The sequence below is a fragment of the Rhinopithecus bieti genome, unplaced genomic scaffold (genome assembly GCF_001698545.2).
Source record: "Rhinopithecus bieti isolate Rb0 unplaced genomic scaffold, ASM169854v2 scaffold_36959, whole genome shotgun sequence".
In the NCBI taxonomy this organism is placed as follows: domain Eukaryota; kingdom Metazoa; phylum Chordata; class Mammalia; order Primates; family Cercopithecidae; genus Rhinopithecus; species Rhinopithecus bieti.
Window position 1 is genome coordinate 709,282 of NW_016816945.1, and position 20,271 is coordinate 729,552.

At 46.5% G+C, this 20,271-nt stretch overlaps 1 protein-coding gene across 5 annotated transcripts in view; it reads left to right on the forward strand.

Annotated features, from left to right (window-relative positions):
* The window catches only part of ASCC2 (activating signal cointegrator 1 complex subunit 2), a 52,304-nt gene that overhangs the window by 1,579 nt on the left and 30,454 nt on the right, over positions 1-20,271 (forward strand). For 2 of the 5 annotated variants that reach the window (XM_017855614.1, XM_017855613.1), the window contains exons 2-5: positions 4,881-4,978; positions 11,358-11,516; positions 11,880-12,050; positions 14,636-14,765. In XM_017855614.1, coding sequence (XP_017711103.1) covers positions 4,898-4,978; positions 11,358-11,516; positions 11,880-12,050; positions 14,636-14,765 — 541 coding nt within the window. In that variant the 5' untranslated portion in view covers positions 4,881-4,897. Of the gene's footprint in view, positions 1-4,880; positions 4,979-7,599; positions 7,631-11,357; positions 11,517-11,879; positions 12,051-14,635; positions 14,766-20,271 lie in introns of those variants that run through there. The other 3 variants (XM_017855617.1, XM_017855615.1, XM_017855616.1) reach the window with 3 other exon arrangements.

Genomic DNA, 20,271 nt, shown 5'->3' on the forward strand with positions numbered 1-20,271 from the left:
TTTTCGGTAGAGGCGGGGTTTCACCTTGTTAGCCAGAATGGTCTCAATCTCCTGACCTGGTGATCTGCCTGCCTGGGCCTCCCAAAGTGCTGGGATTACAGGCATGAGCCATCGTGCCCACCCCTGCCTAGTTAATTTGTACCCATGCTTTAGACAAAAACTCAGGTCTTCCTTGACATCCCTCCTCCCTCAAGCCAGGTCTCTCTTTTAAATGCTGCCACAGCTTCGTGAGCCTTACCTACATAGCTACATCATGGTATTGGTTTTTATTTGTTTGTATGGCTAATTGGAAAAGTATCTGTCTTTCCCCATTATGACTGTAAGCTCTGTGAAGGGCAGGACCAGGTTTGTTATTTGCCCACCTTAATATTCTCTGGGCATCAGTGCCTGCCACATAATAGGTGCTCAAAAATATTTGAATGGCCGGGCAGTGACTCATGCCTGTAATCCCAGCACTTTGGGAGGCCAAGGCGGGCGGATCACCTGAGGTCAGGAGTTCCAGACCAGCCTGGCCAGCATGACAAAACCCTCTCTCTACTAAAAACACAAAAATTAGCCAGGCATGCGCCTGTAATTCCAGCTACTAGGGAGGCTGAGGCAGGAGAATCTCTTGAACCAGGGAGGCAGAGGTTGCAGTGAGCCGAGATCGTTCCTCTGTACTCTAGCCTGGGTGACAGAGTGAGACTTCATCTCAAAAAAAAAAAAAAAAATGAAATACGTGAAATGATTAACATACTGTTTGCTCTCCCATGGTTTATAAAAGGTCTTTTCTGCCACCAGGTTGTCATCATCTCTTTCTGGTCATGTCTCTCCCATACTTACGTGAGTCCTCACTGCTTTCAGGTGAAATACTAAAATCTTTAGTGTAGCATTGAGGCTTTTTTTTGAGATGGAGTCTCGCTCTGTCTCTCAGGCTGGAGTGCAATGACGTGATCTCCGCTCACTGCAACCTTCGTCTCCCGGGTTCGAGCTATTATGAGGCTCTTTTTAAACTGGTCCTGTCTTCCCTATCCAGCTTCTCTTCTCTCTTCACTTCTGTCATCCCCTATCTGACCTTGTGTTTTCAGCAACACCAAATGTCTCTCTCTTCCTTCAAAGCCACACTTTTTAGACAGAGTCTCACTGTGTCCCCCAGGCTGGAGTTCAGTGATATATTATGACTCCCTGCAACCTCACTCTCCTGGGCTCAAGCAATTCTCCTGCCACGGCTTCCCAAAGTGCTGAGACTGCAGGCGGGAGCCACCTCACCCAACCCAGAGCCACACATTTTAAGACTCTGAGCTTTTGTTCATGCTTGCTCTCTGCTTGGAATGTCACCTTTTCCCCCTATTCTTCAACATCCAGGTTATAGATCACCTTCTTTGTAACATCCTTCATTTCTCTACTGTACTCTAGTTTTGGACATTTCCTCTTACAGCTTTAATGCCAAATGATAGTCAGTTATATGCCTAGGACCCAGATTATATTCAGGAATTGTTTGCTGAATAAACCAGAAAGCCCAAAGTGTCTTGCCTCTGGTTGAGACTTGAATAATAACTAAATTTTATTGAGTGCTTATTATGTGCCACGTACTGGGTTGAGCACTTCACATTGATTACTTCTCATGGCAACCCTGGGAGTTTATGTCCTATTACAATTCTGATATTACAGAAGAGGCAATCAAAAGTTACAGAGGTTAGGGAACTGTCTCAAGGTCTCAACATGGATAAGAAAAGGTGGAGCCAGGATTTGAACCCAGGCTGTAGGACTGTAGCGCTGTCTCCTTACCACCACACCAGACTAGACCTGAATTGCCCTGGCAGGCAATGGTTTGTAGGGGTGAATTTCTTTAAAAAAAAAAAAAAATTTTTTTGTTTGTTTTAAATTTTGGGACAGGGTCTTGCTCTGTCACCTGGGATGGAGTGCAGTGGTGCCATCATGGCTCACTGCAGCCTTGATCTCCTGGGCTCAAGTGATCCTTCCACCTCAGCCTCTTAAGTAGCTGGGACTACAGGTGTGCACCACCACACCTAATTTTTGAATTTTTTGTAGAGATGAGGTCTCAGTATGTTGCTTAGGCTGGTCTCAAACTCCTGGCTTCAAGCAATCCCCCCGCCTTGGCCTCCCAAGTGTGGGGATTACAGGCGTAAGCCACTGCACCTGGCCGTGAATTTCTTCTGAAAGCAAATGCTCTCTCTATCTGTCTAGGCCTGGACTGTAGGGCCTGGAGGTTAAAGGGTAGAGACTTGCTTCCTCCTCATGACTTTTTCTCCACCCTGTGTCTCACAGCCAACACTCCCACAGCCATCTTCCGTGGGCAAGCCTGGAAAGAATTGGGGCTGTCAGTCATTTAGACTTCTGCACTGGTGTGCAGAGCAGTGGTGTTTCCAGCTCGCCTTCCAGCATGGCTAGAGGGTTAGGAAAATAAATTATTATTATTATTTTTTAACATATTCAGCATAAGAGCCCCAGGTGCCCTAGCAAAAGACCTGGGCTTTGGTTTCAGCTTGGCCAATAATGTATTTACCTTGAGCAAATCAGGGCCCCTCTTTGGACATCTGAGCATAGTAATCCTTGTCCTTAATTGGGTTGTTGTGAGAGGCTAGTAAGATAGTAACTTGATTAGAAATAGATGCAGCAGAGGATATTCTCTATGCTTTGCAAAGCTGAAAGATGAAAACTTACCCCAAGCTCTTTATTACTTTCTTTGCCTTGTGATTTTTTTTCAGGCCACCTCATGTATGCAGAGACCATGTGTGTCTGATCTGCTGGGATGCTATAGCTGGAACAGTTGTCAAGGACTAGGCAGACTGGTCCTCTCTCATTACTCCTTCTAGGGTGGGGATTTTCACAGTCTTTATAACAGGCCGGAACCAAGGTTCCTTGGGTGCCAAGCTGTGTCCACCTCCTTGCCTTTGCTCTGCTGTTTCCTCTGCCTGGGGCACCCTTCTTTCCTGGTCAGTTTCTATTATCAAGACTACTCAGGGTCTCCTCTAGAAGTGCTTTGACTCTCACTCCACCCCTTCACCCAATCCCACCCCTAAGTTTAACTAGACACAGTATAGTGAATGGTTAAGAACCAGCCTGCTTCACCACCTACTAACTGTGAGACCTTGGGCAGGTTTCTTGTTTTCTGTGAGCCTCTGTTTTGTCACTGATAAAATGAGGATAATAATAGAACTAACCTTGGAGTTTTTGTGAGCGTTAATACATGTAAAGCCAGTTAACTGGGCAAGTAAGTTAATGCTGAGAAAAGCACTTAGAGACCAGGCACTCACACCTATGATCCCAGCACTTTGGGAAGCCAAGATGGGCAGTTTGCTTGAGCTCAGGAGTTTGAAACCAGCCTGGGCAACATGGCAAAACCCCATCTCTATTTTAAAAAAGAAAAAGAAAAAAGAAATTCACTTAGAGGAGCTCTTCATATCATTAAGCCTGGCCCAATATCTGAGATATGACACACCTGGTAGCTCATGTCCCCCCATGCTCCACTGCTTGTCTGTGAAGGCTCAAGAGGTGACAGTTTCATCACCCCAGCCTCTGTCTCTCTTCATGTTGTCATTGAGACTGTTCCAGCCTTTTATGGCATGTTTTTTGAGGGGCCTAATTCACTTCTATTCCATGATTCATTTAACACGTATGTCCCTTCTGTGGGTCAGGCCAAGTGATATTGTGAAAAGAACACTGGACAGCAAGACAGGAGACCTTGGATCTGCCGCTTACTGACTGTGAGGTCAGTTTGGGCTTTTGTAGAAAGGAGCTTGCACTGTCAGTTTTCTATGAATTATCTTTTTTGCTGGTCCTGTTTTTCCATGTCCTTCTTCTCATGTCCTATTCTTCCATCTACTTCTTCCCTGAAGCCTAGAGAGATTGTAAAATCTTAACATCCTCCACAAGTGAGGAAAGGCCCATGGCTTCACCCCTCAAAAGACTTAAAATCTGGCTAGAGTTTTAAAAGGAGTGTCCTCATATGTAGTTGTTCTTCAAACATGTGGTGAGGCCACCTCTGTACCAATCCTGTGCTCACAGAAAAGGTAGCAAGAGGAGAGGCCTGGGCACTGTCTTCATAGAGCTCACAGGCTAGTGAGCTCACAGAGCTGGGGCCGTAATAAAGAGAATCTAAGTATTTTTAGCCAGTACTTCTCAAAGTGGGTGGAAACAGGCTGGGCACAGAGGCTCACACCTGTGAGCGCTTTGGGAGGCAGAGGCAGCACTTTGGGAGGCCAAGACAGGAGGATCATTTGAACCCAGGAGTTTGAGACCAGCCCAAGTGATGTAGTAAGAACTCATCTGTCAAAAAATAAAGCCTGTCTCTACAAAAAATTTAAAAAATTAGCTGGCCGTTAGTGGTGAATGCCTGTAGTCCCAGCTACTCAGGAGGCTGAGGTGGGAGGATTGCTTTAGCTCAAGAGTTAGAGGCCACAGAGAGCTATGATCGCACCACTTCACTGGGCAACAGAGTAAGACTCTGTCTCTTTAAAAAAAAAAAAAAAAAAAGCTAGGCGTGGTGTGTGCCTGTAGACCCAGCTACTGGGGAGGCTGAGGCAGGAGGATCACTTGAACCGGGGAGGCGGAGGCTGCATGAGCTGAGATAGCGCCACTGCACTTCAGCCTGGCGACAGATCGAGACTCCATCTCAAAAAAAAAAAAAAAAAAAAAAAAAAAAGTGTGGAAGTCATCTGGGGAAGTATTTTCTTCTACAATTGAGAACTGCTTTATGCAAAAAAACAGTTACTTTGTCTGGGTTAGTAGGCGCATGAACCAGGTCCTGAACCACAACAGGAGCCTCCTAAGGCAAGAGGTCGAAGCTTCTCTTCTGACTCTGGGATCAGCCCCAGAGCAGGCCCTGCCCCCAGGAGTCTGTGTGTCTGCTCTCTTCTTCCCATCCATATTCCTTTCAGGAGGGTCACGCAGCACAATGCCAGCTCTGCCCCTGGACCAACTCCAGATCACCCACAAGGACCCGAAGACAGGAAAGCTGAGGACTTCACCAGCGCTGGTGAGCCGGTCCCTTAAGGCCGTTCAGCCTGATATTGTCAGTCTTGCAATTTCAGAAGCAAAAAGTAAATTCCTTCTTTATCTGTTCCAAGAATGACCCGAGGGCCATGGTCAGTGATTCAGTAGCTGAGACACTACTAGTCTCTTCCAGGCCCAGAGTAGGAATTTCCTTCTGAGCGGCAGCTTGAATTTGCGTAGGATTTTCCATGTCACCACCCTGCACCTTCCCCCCAAAGCATTTTATTTCAAATCAGTCTGATGACAGTTCTGATTCAGCCTGAATCAGACTAGAAATGGATCCAGCCCAAAGCTGAGTTTGGGGATTTGACCCTGTGGAGGGTGTTCAGGTTTCAGGTAGCATTTTCAGAGCTATCTAAGCTGCTCTCCGTATTTTGGTGGGAATGCTGATTTCAGAGGTTGAGCTGTGTTTTATCTCAACTGAGATAAGAAGCACCACATACAAACACCCCGGCAGGGCTTGTGAGACTGAAAAATAAGGAGGCTGTGAACATGTCGATTACCAGCTGCAGAGAGAGATTAGAGCCATGGAGAGGTGCCAGGCTGCTGAAGAAGGAGATAGATGCGGCCCTGGAGTTCCTATACCCACTTGTTGTTTTCCCAAGAATTTGAGCTCCCTTGAACAAGGTGGGAGGAAGTGTTTTCTAGGGGTTTGAGTAAAGTCGTGGGAAACAGGAATTGGTGTTTTATTTCCTGCCTTCTAGATGGCTTCTCATTACTTCTTAAATACTCTCTAATAATAGTACCTGACATTTATAGAGTACTTGCCCTGTGCCAGACCATTCTAAACACTTCACCCAGATTATGTCATTTAGTCCACATCACAGCCCTACAAATAGACATTTTGATTGTCCCCATTTTACAGATGAGGAAACTGAAAGTTCAGAGTCACAGAATTAGGAAATTAGGGGAGCCAGGATGGGAACCTAGCCGAGCAGACCCTAGGACACATATCCTTAAAATCTTTCTGCTATAAAGTTTCACGTTTCCTTTTATAACCTTTTATGTGTGGGAGATACTTATCAGAAAATCTGGAGTGTTCTTTTCGGTACGATAGCCACCCAATTCATTCACCACGTGTAGCTATTAAGCACTTGTAATGTGAATAGTGAGTGTATGCTGAGGAACTAGATTTTTAATTTAATTGTAACGGTTTTAAATTAAAATAGCCCCATGTGGTGAGTGCCAGCACAGCTATAGAGCAGTTCTATTATTGCAGAAAGTTCTGTTGGAAACACTGATGGAGACTGGCTCCTTGGGTGGTCAAGTATGATTTTCCACCTCAGTCCTCCCCCCATACCGAATGAACATGTGGGTTGTTAGACTGCGGGCACTGTGAGAACAGCGGCCTGGTCCTTGCCCTTTACTCCTGATTTCCAGTGCCAGGCGCATAGGAGGCTCTCAGAAAACATTTGGTACATGACTGCAGCCAGGCCATGTGCCAGGTGCTGGAGCTATAAAGAGAAAAGACATGGTCTCTGCCCTTGAAGAACCCACGACCTAAGAGAAAGACAGACCAGTAGCTTCTCTAGTGTGATCAGGGTTGTGATAGAAGGAAGTCTAGGCTGCTTCATGAGTGCAGAGCCGGGGCCGCTGATCCAGATCAGTGGGGTGTATAGGGGCAGAGAGGCCTTGGGCCTGATGGGAGGGTACGTGCAGCCCAGGAAGGCTTCCTGAAGGAAAGGGCTTCTGAACTGGGTATTGAAGGGTGACTTAATACTAGCTGGGCGGAGCAACAGAAGGCTGGACCTGGTAGGACAACCTTAGTATGCAGTCCCGGAGTCTTGAGAGAGCCTGACTCTTAAACTAACCACAAGTCACTGGAGGTAGCAACAGTATAGCAGAGTTAGCAAGTACAGGCTTTGTGTTCATTTCACACATATTTGGATATTTGTCTTTGTGTCTTTGGACAAGTTATTGAACCTCTCTAAGCCTCAAATCCAAAAACGATAATAATAGGACCAGCTTTGCAGGATGGTTGTGGGGACTAAATTAGATGTCTGTGAATGAGCACTGTGCCTGGAACATAGTAAGCACTCAATAAATTGTTTTTACAATAGTGATGACAGCAGGGACAACAACAGCAGCACTGAATGGGGGTAGGGTGGGAAGGCAGATGAGCTGAGGGAGACAGCTGCCTGATGGAGGAGGGGTCTTGTTGGCAGACTGAAGAGTGTTACTCTGAAGGCCACGGGAAGCTCCTGAAAGATTGTACTAAGATATGTGTCCACCCTATATTTGTCCCTTTAGTCTTGACTTGGGGCATGATCTCTAGCCAAAGGGTAGTTACCACACCACCTTTTCAGGATGATTGGTAGAGCTAATGTTGGTTGAGGATCTACTATTTGAATAGCACATACTTGACCTGAAAGAAATAGTCTTGTGGCCAGGCCTGGTGGCTCATGCCTGTAATCCCAGCAGTTTGGGAGGCTGAGGCGGGTGGATCACTTGAGCCCAGGGGTTCGAGACCAGCTTGGGCAACATGGCAAAACCCTATCTTTTTTTTTTTTTCAGACAGTGTCTCGCTCGTCGCCCAGGCTGGAGTGCAGTGGTGCGATCTCGGCTCACTGCAACCTCCACCTCCCGGGTTCAAGCAATTCTCCTGCATCAGCCTCCTGAGTAGCTGGGACTACAGGTGCCTGCCACCACGCCCGGCTGATTTTTGTGTTTTCAGTAGAGACGGGGTTTCACCATATTGGCCGGGCTAGCCTTGAACTCCTGACCTTGTGATCCGCCCACCTTGGCCTCCCAAAGCACTGGGATTACAGGCGTGAGCCACGACGTCCTGTCAGCCTCATTCATTTCTTTGTCCAGTCAGCAGATCTGTACAGAAAGTCTGCTCAATGCGTGGTGCTGTTCTATAGACTCGGAATGCTGGGTGACAAAGGCTCAGGCTGCCTCCAGACACCTACAGGCTAGTGGGGGAGACAGTTGGGAAGACTGGTCCTCCCATTTTTTTTTTTTTTTTTTTTGAGACAGAATCTCACTCTGTCGCCCACCCAGGCTGGAGTGCAATGGTGCGATCTCTGCTCACTGCAACCTCCACCTTTTGGTTTCAAGTGATTCTTCTGCCTTTGCCTCCGGAGTAGCTTGAGATTACAGGCGTGTGCCACCACGCCCAGCTAATTTTTGAATTTTTAGTAGAAACGTGGTTTCACCATGTTGGTCAGCCTGGTCTCAAACTCCAGACCTCGTGATCCGCCCGCCTCCGCCTCCCAGAGTGGTGGGATTACAGGTGTGAGCCACTACGCCCAGCTGGTCCTCCCATTTTATACAACTTTATTCAGGCATCGTTGAAGGACAATAAACTGCACATATTTAAAATATGCAGTTTGTCAACACCTATGAAAAGAAAGGGTTTTTTCTTTTGAGGTGGAGTCTCACCTGTTGCCCAGGCTGGGGTGCAGTGGCGTGATCTCGGCTCACTGCAACCTCCACCTCCCAGGTTCAAGTGATTCTCCTGTCTCAGCCTCCCGAGTAGCTGGGATTATAGGCACGTGCCACTACGCCTGGCTAAGTTTTACATTTTTAATAAGAGACAGGGTTTCACAGTGTTGGCCAGGCTGGTCTCAAACTCCTGGCCTCAAGTGGTGGGCCCACCTTGGCCTCTGAAAGTGCTGGGGTTACGGGCATGAGCCACTATACCCAGCCAACATTTTTAAAATTAAAATATGCAGTTTGATTGGTTTTTCCATGTGTATACATGCATGAAACTATCATCATCAATGAACATTTCTACCATCCCTAAAAGTTTTCTTGTGCCTGCCTGCAATTCGTGCCTTCCTCTCACCCTTTCCCCATGCAAACCACTGGTCTGAAAGCACTTTTAATGCTGTTCAAGTGGTATAGAGAGGTGAGCACAGAATGCAGGTGCTGAGGGAGAGCTTAGATGAGCTCCTAATCCAGCTGGGGTGGGAGTCAGGGAGGCTTCCTGGAGGAGGTGAGATTGGAACTGGGGTCAGAAGGACGATCAGTGAGACCAGGATGGCACACAGATACCAGAGGTCATTTAATAAGTCTACAGTGTAAGCTTTGGCTCAAATCCTGCCTCAGTTGTCTCTTTAATCCCATGACCTTGGGAAAGTTCCTGAACCTTGCTGTTTGATTCCTCCTCTAAAATGGGATGAATACTATGTCTTTTAAAATAGTTTTGTAGATTAAAAAAGAAATAGGGGCTTTTAATAAAATAGTGGGTTGTGTCTGCTTAGTGGCTGGCACAGGGCAGGTCCACAATAAGTGGTAGCTTTCATTTGCATCATTCCAGCATTCGCCAAATCTGTCTCCTACCTCCCAGTACAATCTGTGCCCTTTTGTTATGGCCCATGTTTATGCCTCCATAAAAATGTTTCTTTTGTTTAAAGTCCCTATCCTCCAACGCTCAAATGCTTGGAGGCTTGGAGGAAGGCTGCTTGCTCTGGGAAGCCGTCCCTTATCCTCCAGGTGCTGTTAATTCCCTTCTGCATTTCCACAGTCACTCTGCCAGGTCTGAGCTGTCACTTCCTCTGTTTTGTGCTCACTTGGTGATTTAGATGTCCATCTTCCCCCTGTGGGATTGCATGGGAAGTAGAATCTCAGGGGATGTGTGTGTGTGTGTGTGTGTGTGTGTGTGTGTGTGTGTGTGTGTGTGTCTCAGGAGAATGAGTAGCCTGGCCTGAGTGAGAAGTGAGGGAAGAGGTAAAGTGCCAACAGATAGAGGAGGGAGGAAGCTTGGAAACCAAGGAAATGTATTTTGGCTCTTGACAGTTGTTTTGAACTTGTTTCAGCCAGCAGAATTTCTTTTTCAACGGATTTGTACCTGTAACTCCATGATATAAATTTCATTTAAATGGGAGGGGGTCCTGCAGACCCACATGATAGGTGGCCTTGAAGAATCCTTGTGGTACCCACAGGCTCTATAGTTTGGAAACTCGCCTAAGACAGTAGGAAGGCATAGATGGTTCTTGAGGAGGCTGACCTCTTATCAGTCTCAGTTTTTCTATATCCTCTGGATCAACAGACCTGGAAATGGATGGACTGTGGTTGATAAGAGCTGACACATTGCCTGGCCATCCTCCTGTTACCACTTCCCCAGAGAAAGCACCCCTTATGTAGTCAGAGGAGAAGACTTAGCCCATCTCCTCTTTATGGTGAACAAAGTAAGGTTTGTTCATGACAAGTAGGGGCTGGAAGGGAGAACTTGTGATTCTATGCTGACACAGTTACTTGATTAGAATATTTTATGTAAAAAAAATTACTGAAGTTTTTTTTTCTGGTTATAAAAAAGATACAGCATAGTGATACAAACAGTATGATGCTATTTGTGTAAGAAAGAACAGACCCAAACAAATTGTTTTTATGGGTATAATTTAATGTAAATGCCTGGAAGAGGTCTGCAAGGACACCCACCAGATGGTGAGTGGTTACTTCTGCAGGGAACATGGGGCCGGGGAGTGTAGCCCCAGGCAGCTCACCTTCTCTGTACCCTTGTAAGTTTTTGAAAGAAAAGATGCTTGTGTCAAATTATATAATTAAAAATTAATTTAAAAAGTAATATATGTGGCCGGGAGAGGTGGCTCATACCTGTAATTCTAGCACTTTGGGAAGCCAAGGCAGGTGGATGGCTTGAGCTCAGGAATTTGAGACCATCTTGGGCAACATTGGCGAAACCCCATCTCTACTAAAACTAAAAAAAATTAGCCAGGCATGGTGGTGCGCACCTATAGTCCCAGCTACTCAGGAGGCTGAGGTGGGGGATCACCTGAGCCCAGGAGGGAGAGGCTGCAGTGAGCCCAGATTATGCCACTACACTTCAGCCTGGGCAACGAGAGTGAGACCTGTCTTAAAAAAAAAAAAAAAAAAGTAATATGTGAATATATGTTCTTTTTTTTTTAATGGGAAAGTCTATTCAAGCCACAATTCCCTACCCCCCACCCCCATCAGAGATAACCACTATTAGCTTTGGGACATCATCTCCCCAACTTCTTTTTTAAAAATCGATACCAGTGTGTGAATATATTTATACTTTTATAAACCGAAAACTACGCTCTGGTTTTCTTCAGAACAAATAAATCTTTCGCCTTTTACTAAAAAAGAAAAACAAAAACTGATTATATTAAATAGAGAGTTTTGTATCCTGCTTTCTCTTCCCTTAACCTTCCCCTGTGTCATTAAATCCACTCCGAAAACATGGATTTTAATTATCACCTAGTGTTCGCTGGATGCAACCATGCCCTCTTTGTTAGATACACTTGGTTCTTTATGCTTAAAAGCTCCTTGGAGGGTCACCGGTTGGAACAGCCAAGTGTTGTCATTGCTGTGGGTTGGCAAATGGGCCCTCGCTGACTAACCTCTGCCACGTTAACACGTGGTTTTTGGATCCGTAGCACCCCGAGCAGAAGGCAGACCGGTATTTTGTGTTATACAAACCGCCCCCTAAAGACAACATTCCCGCCCTAGTGGAGGAGTACCTGGAACGCGCCACCTTCGTAGCCAATGACCTCGACTGGCTCCTGGCCTTGCCTCACGATAAATTCTGGTGCCAGGTAACATTCTATCAAAATTAACGCTAAGACAAAGCACATGACATGCCGTTGGTTGGTTGCTGTTGTTGTTTTTCTTCCCTTAGGAAGTGCTTTTTGTCTACTTCTTACACTGGATCCTTAACAGCAAATTATGGTTTGGATTGCTCTGTCTTGTATCACAATCTTAATGTTTACACACCTTTCAAAGTGTCAATTTTAGAATCTTGTGTTTAGTCCTCGGCTCATTCAAACCTCCTTGGTCCCTTGGGGTCGGATTGTTTGGAATAGGGCAGGGCTGATGGGCATTGAGCCCTTGCACAGTCCACCCACAAGTCCCTGGGGCCTCAGGGATAAATCCTCGCTCTCTTCTGTCTCCTGGCTTAGGTGATCTTTGACGAGACTCTACAGAAGTGCCTGGACTCCTACCTGCGCTATGTCCCCCGCAAGTTCGACGAGGGGGTGGCCTCAGCCCCTGAGGTGGTTGACATGCAGAAGCGCCTCCATCGAAGTGTTTTTCTCACCTTCCTCCGCATGTCCACTCACAAGGAATCCAAAGTAAGCCACCGATCCCATGACAGGTCGTCACCTGACACTTGACACCTCTGTGCCAGGCTCTCCACCCCTGGGAAGGAAGGCTCTGGAGGCATTGAGTTTCCTCTTTGTCTCCCCTCCATCTTTATTCCCTCTGTTGGGGAAGAAATCTGTCCCACCTCCCTTATCCTCTAATTCACTAGGTTGGTCTGTGTTACACCCAGTGTTTCCATCAAAGAGAGCCGAGGGCCCTTTGCCAGCTGACGCGTGACTGCCTTGACTTGTGCGTCAGAGAGAAAAACATTGATTCTGACTTCTTAAAGGAACTTGTATACTCTTTTTAAAAATCTTTACTGTTTTTTTTCGTGACTTTAAAAATAATACTGCTGCCTCTAAACAACCCAAACATTGCAGAAATATGAATGTCACCGACAAAATCTCAGCCCTGCAAAATAACCACTGTTAAGTGCATCTTTCTTTTCTTTTTTTGAGACAGGGTGTCACTCTGTTGCCCAGGCTGGAGGGCAGTGACACAATTATAGCTCATTGCAGCTTCGATCTCCCAGGCTCAAGTGATCCTCCCACCTCAGCCCCCCAAATAGCTGAGATACAGGCATGCACCATCATGCCTGGCTAATTTATTTGATTTTTAGTAGAGACGAGGTCTCTCTTTGTTTCTCAGGCTAGTCTTGAACTCCTGAACTCAAGTTATATTCTCACCTGAGGCTCCCAAAGTGCTGAAATTACAGGCATGAGCCACTACACCCAACCTTGTTACATGCTTATTTCTCCAGAGAATTTATTCCCTTTGAATGTGTGTGTGTGTGTATTTAAAAAATAGGATCTTGCTTTTTAAAAAGTTTTATAATATGGACATATTCTTTTCCTTTTTCTTTATTTTTGGAGACAGAATCTCTGTCACCCAAGCTGGAGTGCAGTGGCGCAATCATAGCTTCCTGCAGCCTCAAACTCCTGAGCTCAAGGAATCCTCCTGCCTCAGCCTTCAAAGTACCTGGGACTACAGGCACCACCACACCTGGCTAATTTAAAAAAATTTTTTTGGACAGAGGGGATCTTGCTATGTTGCCCCGGTTGGTTTTGAATTCCTGGCTTCAAGCAGTCCTCCCTCCTCAGCCTCCCAAGTAGCTGGGATTATAGGCACTAGCCACCACACCTGGCCTAGAATGGAAATTTCCAAATATACGTAAATATAAAATTTTCTTTTCTTTCTTTTTTTTTTTTTTGAGATGGAGTTTCACCCTTGTTGCCCAGGCTGGAGTGCAATGGCATGATCTCTGCTCACTGCAGCCTCCACCTCCTGGATTCAAGCATTCTCCTACTTCAGCCTCCCAAGTTGCTGGGATTACAGGCATCTGCCACCATGCCCATCTAATTTTTGTATTTTTAGTAGAAATGGGGTTTCACCATGTTGGCCAGGCTTACCCCGAACTCCTGACCTCATTCGCCCGCCTCAGCCACCCAAAGTGCTGGGATTACCGGCGCGAGCCATCGCGCCTGGCCACAAATACAAAATTTTCATGTACAAAGTACAGTGAATCCCATGTACCCTTCAACAATTACCAACATTCTGCCAATCTCGTTTTATCTCTTCCCCTTAGTTCTGTTTTTTTTTCCTGAAGTATTTTAAAGCAATCCCAGATATCATACTAATTTATCTGCAAATATTTCAGGATGAATTCCCAACTGACTGTTTTATAGCATGTTTTGTTTCTTTTTACATTTAAAGGGAGAATGGGCCTGGTATGGTGGCTCACGTCTATAATCCCAGTACTTTGGGAGGCCGAGGCAGGTGGATCATTTGAGGTCAGGAGTTCAAGACCAGCCTGCCCAACATGGCGAAACCCTGTCTCTACTAAAAATACAAAAATTAGCTGGGTGTGGTGGCGAGCTCCTGTAATCCCAGCTACTTGGGAGGCTGAGGCAGGAGAATGGTGTGAACCCGGGAGGCGGAGCTTGCAGTGAGCCGAGATCATGCCACTGCACTCCAGCCTGGGCGACAGAGCAAGACTCTGTCTAAAAAAATAATAATAATATAAAAAAAAATTTTAAGTGGGGGCTGGACACTGTGGGTCACACCTGTAATCCCAACACTTTGGGAGGCCGAGGCAAGCTCATTGCTTGAGATCAGGAGTTCAAGACCAGCTTGAGCAATATAGGGAAACCCTATCTCTACAAAAAATACAAAAATTAGCCAGGCTTTCTGGCACGTGCCTGTAGTCCCGACTACTCGAGAGACTGAAGTGGAAGGATGGCTTGAGCTGAAGAGGTGGAGTTTGCAATGAGCAGAGATTGCACCACTGCACATCAGCCTGGGCAACAGAGCCAGACCCTGTCTCAAAAAAAAAAAAAGACATGATAATACAGCCAGTTCTAAAAGTCATGGGGATGTTTAGAGACACAAAGACACAGATAGATGAACAATAAAAAAAAAAAGGTGGGGAGAATGGCCATTGCTCCACGTCTATGCATAAGGCATCATTAGCCAGTCCCCATTTGATGGACCCAAAGATTATTTCTCATGAGTTTGCTATTTGTAATGCAGGAGTGTTCAGAAAATCTCTATCCTTTCTCTCTGCATTTTTCCTTAGGATCACTTCATTTCCCCTTCTGCGTTTGGAGAAATCCTCTACAATAACTTCCTCTTTGACATTCCAAAGATCCTGGACCTCTGTGTGCTCTTTGGAAAAGGCAACTCACCACTGCTCCAGAAGATGATAGGTGTGTAGGATGCGGGACTGGGAGGATGCACCAAGATGGCCTCCACATGCCAAACTAAAGGTTGCAAAGGCCAGCGCTTTGACAGTGCCCTGGGACTCAGGGCGGTAGGGGCAGGGAGTCTTGGGAAATTGCTTAACAGATATATGAGTGTTATCTCAAAATGACTAGGTAGTGACACTGCCTAGGGAGGTGGAAACAAAACTGTGTACCAGACAGTTCCTCAAGGATCTGGAAGTTTTTTTTTGTTTGTTTTGTTTTGTTTTGTTTTGTTTCCCAGGAGAATCACTTGAACCTGGGAGGCAGAAATTGCAGTGTTTGAGATGAAACAAGCCTTCATCTCAAAAAAAAAAAAAAAAAAGAGAGACAAAGCCTTACTCTGTCACTCAGGCAAGAGTGCCATGGTGCAATCATATCTCACTGTAGCTTCACATTCCTGGACTCAAGCTATCCCCCCAACTCAGCCTCCCAGGTACCTGGGACTACGGGTGCATGCCACCATGCCTAGCAAATCAAACAAATTTTCAGTAGATGGGGTCTCACTATGTTGTTCCAACTGGTCTCAAACTCATGGCCCCAAGTGATCCTCCTGCCTTAGCTTCCTGAACAGCTGAGATTACAGTGTAAGCCAGCATTCTGGCTTGGGAGTGTATTAGTATTATGCAATTGGCCATGCGTCAAACATAGGAATGGGGAAGTTTCCTTTGGCGATGAATGTAAGAACAGCAGTGATAACTAAGCTAACCTTTATTAGAGCGTGTTCCGGGGACCCGGCATTCTGCCAAGTACTCCACATATGTCATGTCAATTGGATCCTCACAGCAGCCCTGTGAGATAAGTGCTGTCATCATCCCCACTTACAGATAAGGAAACTGAGGTTCAAATGTAGGGGACTTGCCTGAGAGGATATGACTAATAAGTGGCCCAGTCGGGGCCGGGCGCGGTGGCTCAAGCCTGTAATCCCAGCACTTTGGGAGGCCGAGACAGGTGGATCGCGAGGTCAGGAGATCGAGACCAACCTAGCTAACACGGCGAAACCCCGTCTCTACTAAAAAATACAAAAAACTAGCCGGGCGAGTTGGCGGGCGCCTGTAGTCCCAGCTACTTGGGAGGCTGAGGCAGGAGAATGGCATAAACCCGGGAGGCGGAGCTTGCAGTGAGCTGACATCCGGCCACTGCACTCCAGCCTGGGCGACAGAGCGAGACTCCGTCTCAAAAAAAAAAAAAAAAAAAAAAAAAAAAAAAAAAAGTGGCCCAGTCGGGATGTGTGTCCCCGTAGACCTGACTCTCAAACTCTTGCTCTGCAACTCCCTGCTTGAGGGATGATGGCACTGCATCAAAAACATCATGATTTGCATTGCTGCTGAGAGCAGGTAGGGACAGAGTTCAGAGAGGGCTCTTCTGGGATGCAAAAGGAACGGACATTAGCAGTTGGATCCCATTAGCAGGCAGAGGACTAGAAGGTTTAATTAAAAACAAGCAGTTATTTTAGAGGTTCCTCTTTATACACACACACACACACACACACACAAATAAGAAAAAAAAAGAAACACAAGCATTGTGGGATGGTACAGAGAGTGCGTCCCAGTGATATCCTCTTTGAATTGTAACTCATGGAGTTGGGCCTGGCGCAGAGAGGTGTTCACCCTGGATGCCCTTGTCAGCTCCCCTCACCTGGAGCCTGTAGGACACAGTCTTCTAAATATCTAGTTACAAAACTGAGTTACCCCTTGTAATGGTCGCTTTCCTTTATTCTTTCCTTCCTTTTTCTTTTCTTTTTTTTTCTTTTTTTATTTATTGAGATGGAGTTTCGCTCTTGTTGCCCAGGCTGGATGGAGTGCAATGGAGCAATCTCGGCTCACTGCAACCTCCGCCTCCCAGGTTCAAGCGATTCTCTTGCTTCAGCCTCCCAAGTAGCTGGGATTACAGGTATTTTTAGTAGAGATGGGGTTTCTCCATGTTGGTCCAGCTGGTCTCAAACTCCTGACCTCAGGTGATCCTCCCGTCTCAGCCTTCCAAAGTGTTGGGATTACAGGCGTGAGCCACTGCGCCCAGCCTTTTTTTTTCCTTAATGGTAAAGGTAATACATGTTAATTTAAGAAATTTTGAAAGGATATAAAGTATAGTGAAGCAGGAAAGCAGTTACCAGATTTCTACAAGAAACAACCATTTGGTTGTTTTTTCTTTCTAGTCTTTTCTCTGTATTTTTCTTAAACCATACTTGATCATAATGTGTATGAAATTTTGCAGCCAGGCGCAGTGGCTCACACCTGTAATCCCAGCACTTTGGGAGCCGAGGCAGGCAAATCACGAGGTCAGGAGTTCATGACTAATCTGGCCAATATAGTGAAACCCTGTCTCTACTGAAAATACAAAAAAGTAGCCGGGTGTGGTGGTATGCACCTATAATCCCAGCTACTCGGGAGGCTGAGGCAGGAGAATCATGTTAACCCAGGAGACAGAGGTTGCAGTGAGCCAAGATGGTGCCATTGCACTCCAGCCTGGGAGACAGTGCAAGACTCCATCTTAAAAAAAAAAAAGAAAAAAAGAAATTTTGCATCCAACATTTTCGTTGGAATAATCTCTGGTTTCTCATTCATATCTAATTATTTCCTGATCATCAGTTAATCTTTTTTTTTTTCCCCAGCCTGGGAAACAGTGACACCCTGTCTCTACAAAAAATTAAAAATTAGTCAGGCGTGTTGGCATGCCCCTGTAGTCTCAATTACTCTGGAGGCTGATTCGGGAGGATCCCTTGAGCCCAGGATGTTGAGGCTGTAGTGAACTATGATCACACCACTGCCCTCCAGCCTGGGTGACAAAGTGAGATCCTGTCTCTTAGACCCTGACTAAGAAAGACTCCTAGTAATTTTACCACATACTGAGAGGATGGAGCGAGTGAGCACCAGAAGGCACAGTTAGTTAGAGAAACAATTCTTAGGCCAGTTTGCTTAGAGAGTGGAGCATTCCAGGAGGGCAGCAGCAGGAGACGGGGGAGGGGAAGTTGGAGCCTTGGAGCTGGATTGGGAAGGGCTTCATGCCAGGCTTTAGCACTTGGGGAGTGGTATTGCTTGGTGGCTAAGAAGACAGGCTCTGAAATTGAACTGCCTAATTCACACCACAGCTCTATTCCTGGCTGTGTCCCCTTAACCAAGTCAATTAACTACTCTAAGCCCCAGTTTTTTCATCTGCAGAATGGGAAGACATTATAATAATATACCTACCCATAGAATGGGTGCAAGGATTAAATTGGGTTGTTGAGGCTGGGTGTGGTGGCTCATGCCTGTAATCTCAGCACTTTGGGAGGCCGAGGCAGGCGGATCACCTGAGGTCAGGAGTTTGAGACCAGCCAGGCCAATATGGCGAAATTCCATCTCTATTAAAAATACAAAAAATTAGCTGGGCATGGTGACAGGCACCTGTAATCCCAGCTACTCAGGAGGCTGAGGCAGAAGAATTGCTTGAACCTGGGAGGCGGAGATTGCAGTGAGCCAAGATTGTGCCATTGCACTCCAGCCTGGGCAACGAGAGCGAAACTCCGCTTCAAAAAAAAAAAAAAGTAAAAACAAATTGAGTTATTGAAATAGCATGAGTAGAATACTCAGCACCATGCCTGGCATTGTGTCACAGCCATTGGTAAGCATGAGCTCTTACTGTGATGAGACCGTGGAGCCCGCAGGAGCTTGGAGCAGGTAACAAGATTCATCTGGCAGCATGCAGGTGGGAAGGGTGGAGAGAGGAGGCCTTGTCGGAGGTGGGCGCATCTGTGTGAGTTTGAAGGTGAGAGCCTGGCTGGGCTGCTGGGGAAGAAAAGGAAATCCAGGAACCTGATTTAAGCATGGCTTGGTGAGGTCATCTAGAACTGGTGTTGGTTGCAGAAAAAAGGCCCTTTGGGAGGTGGGAGAGGGAGCTGTGGGTAGAGGGAAGGTTCAGCATGGGACCTATTGGGTGTAAGATGCTGCAGGTATCCAGAGGGGACTGCGTGGTGGTGGGAGAGTGAGAAAGCCCACTCACTGCCTGGGCTCCGAATCATCTGAATCACTGGCTCCTTTGAGAATCATGAAAACGTCTATACAGAAAAATGTCCTCCCTCATAGATTCTGAGGTGTTTTTTTAAGAGTTCTCAGACCTTGAGATTGAGAATCCTAAACTGGCTTATTAAGAAGGCCCCTTCTTTGGCTCTTTGAGGGGAGTCAGCACAAAAGAAGTCAGGACCAGGCCTCAGGAGCCCCTTCACTCTGTGTGTGTGTGTGTGTGTGTGTAGACAGGAAGTGATGCAGAGAAGGCGCCTGCAGTTTCTGTCTGTCCCTCTCACACACACGTACACAGCAACTCTCTTTTTAACCTTTGAGCAGAAGGTATAAGAAGGGGCAGCCTCCAATTTCTATACTGCAGAAACTCAGGCAAAGTGATCACTTGTAAGAGGATTGACAAGTGAAAGAAGGTGGGAGAAAGGGGCCTGGTTGAGTGTTCTGTGAGTAGAAGCCCAGTTCCTTACGTTGCCTTTTTTTTCTCCCAAGCGATCCTCCCACCTTGACCTCCTGAGTACCTATCCCTATTCCCCCACCTTTTTTTTAACCTTCAAGGCTGGTATTATGCATCAACAAGTGTAATTTTGAAAGCAAGCCCTTTCAGTTAGACTCTCAGCACTGCTTTGCAAACCAGGAATGACTTGGGCCTTGTCCCAATTGTGGACTGCAGTGATCTACTTGGCAGTATCTCCCTTCACCCTGGGTTTTTGAACTGCTTTCATCTGAGAAGGGACATTTCAAAGGATGCCATTGCTGTTCCTTACATTTTTATTATTTCTTTAGGAGATAAAAAGTTAAGATCGTCACTGTCATTAGAATCAGATGAAGGTGAGGAAAGGGACTTAGAAGACCCCAAGAATAGAGTATGAAATTTGATCTATACTAATAGATCAAATGTAAAACCTCGCTTTACTCAGACTGCAGCTCTGGAAGGATCATGAGAGGGTGCCTCCCCAGTGCAAGGTGGTTGGGATGCTTCAGAGAACATGGTATGGCCCTGGGGGTTGTGAGAGGAAACCTCTCCTAATGCCTGGGTCAGGAGGCACTGCGTGGAGTAGGTGACACCTGCTTTATGGTGGAGTTAGCTCTAGGAAGGCACTCCAAACAGAAGGCGGGGACAGGGCTGGTTTTCTGAGGTTAAGAATGGTGTGAGGGAAGAGTGCGGGGTGTAGGGAAGGGGGAAAGGGTGGCCTGGGATACCAGCAGAGGCCAGATCTCACAGGGCCTTTTGTGCCACGGTCAGGAGTTTGGACTTAACCTTGAGGGTTTTATAGGAAGAACAGAGTTTGGTGGGGAGATAGCTCTGTCATTCCTTGCCTGTCAGGAGTAGGAGGTGGGTGCGGATGGTCTGAGCACACCTTCACAGGTTATGGGATCAGCACCCATCCGGAGATGGGAGGTGCTGAGCAAGTCTGGGCTGGTAAAACTCGGCTTTCTGGAATCAAGAAATGCAGTGGCGTGGCATCCAGGAAAGTGCT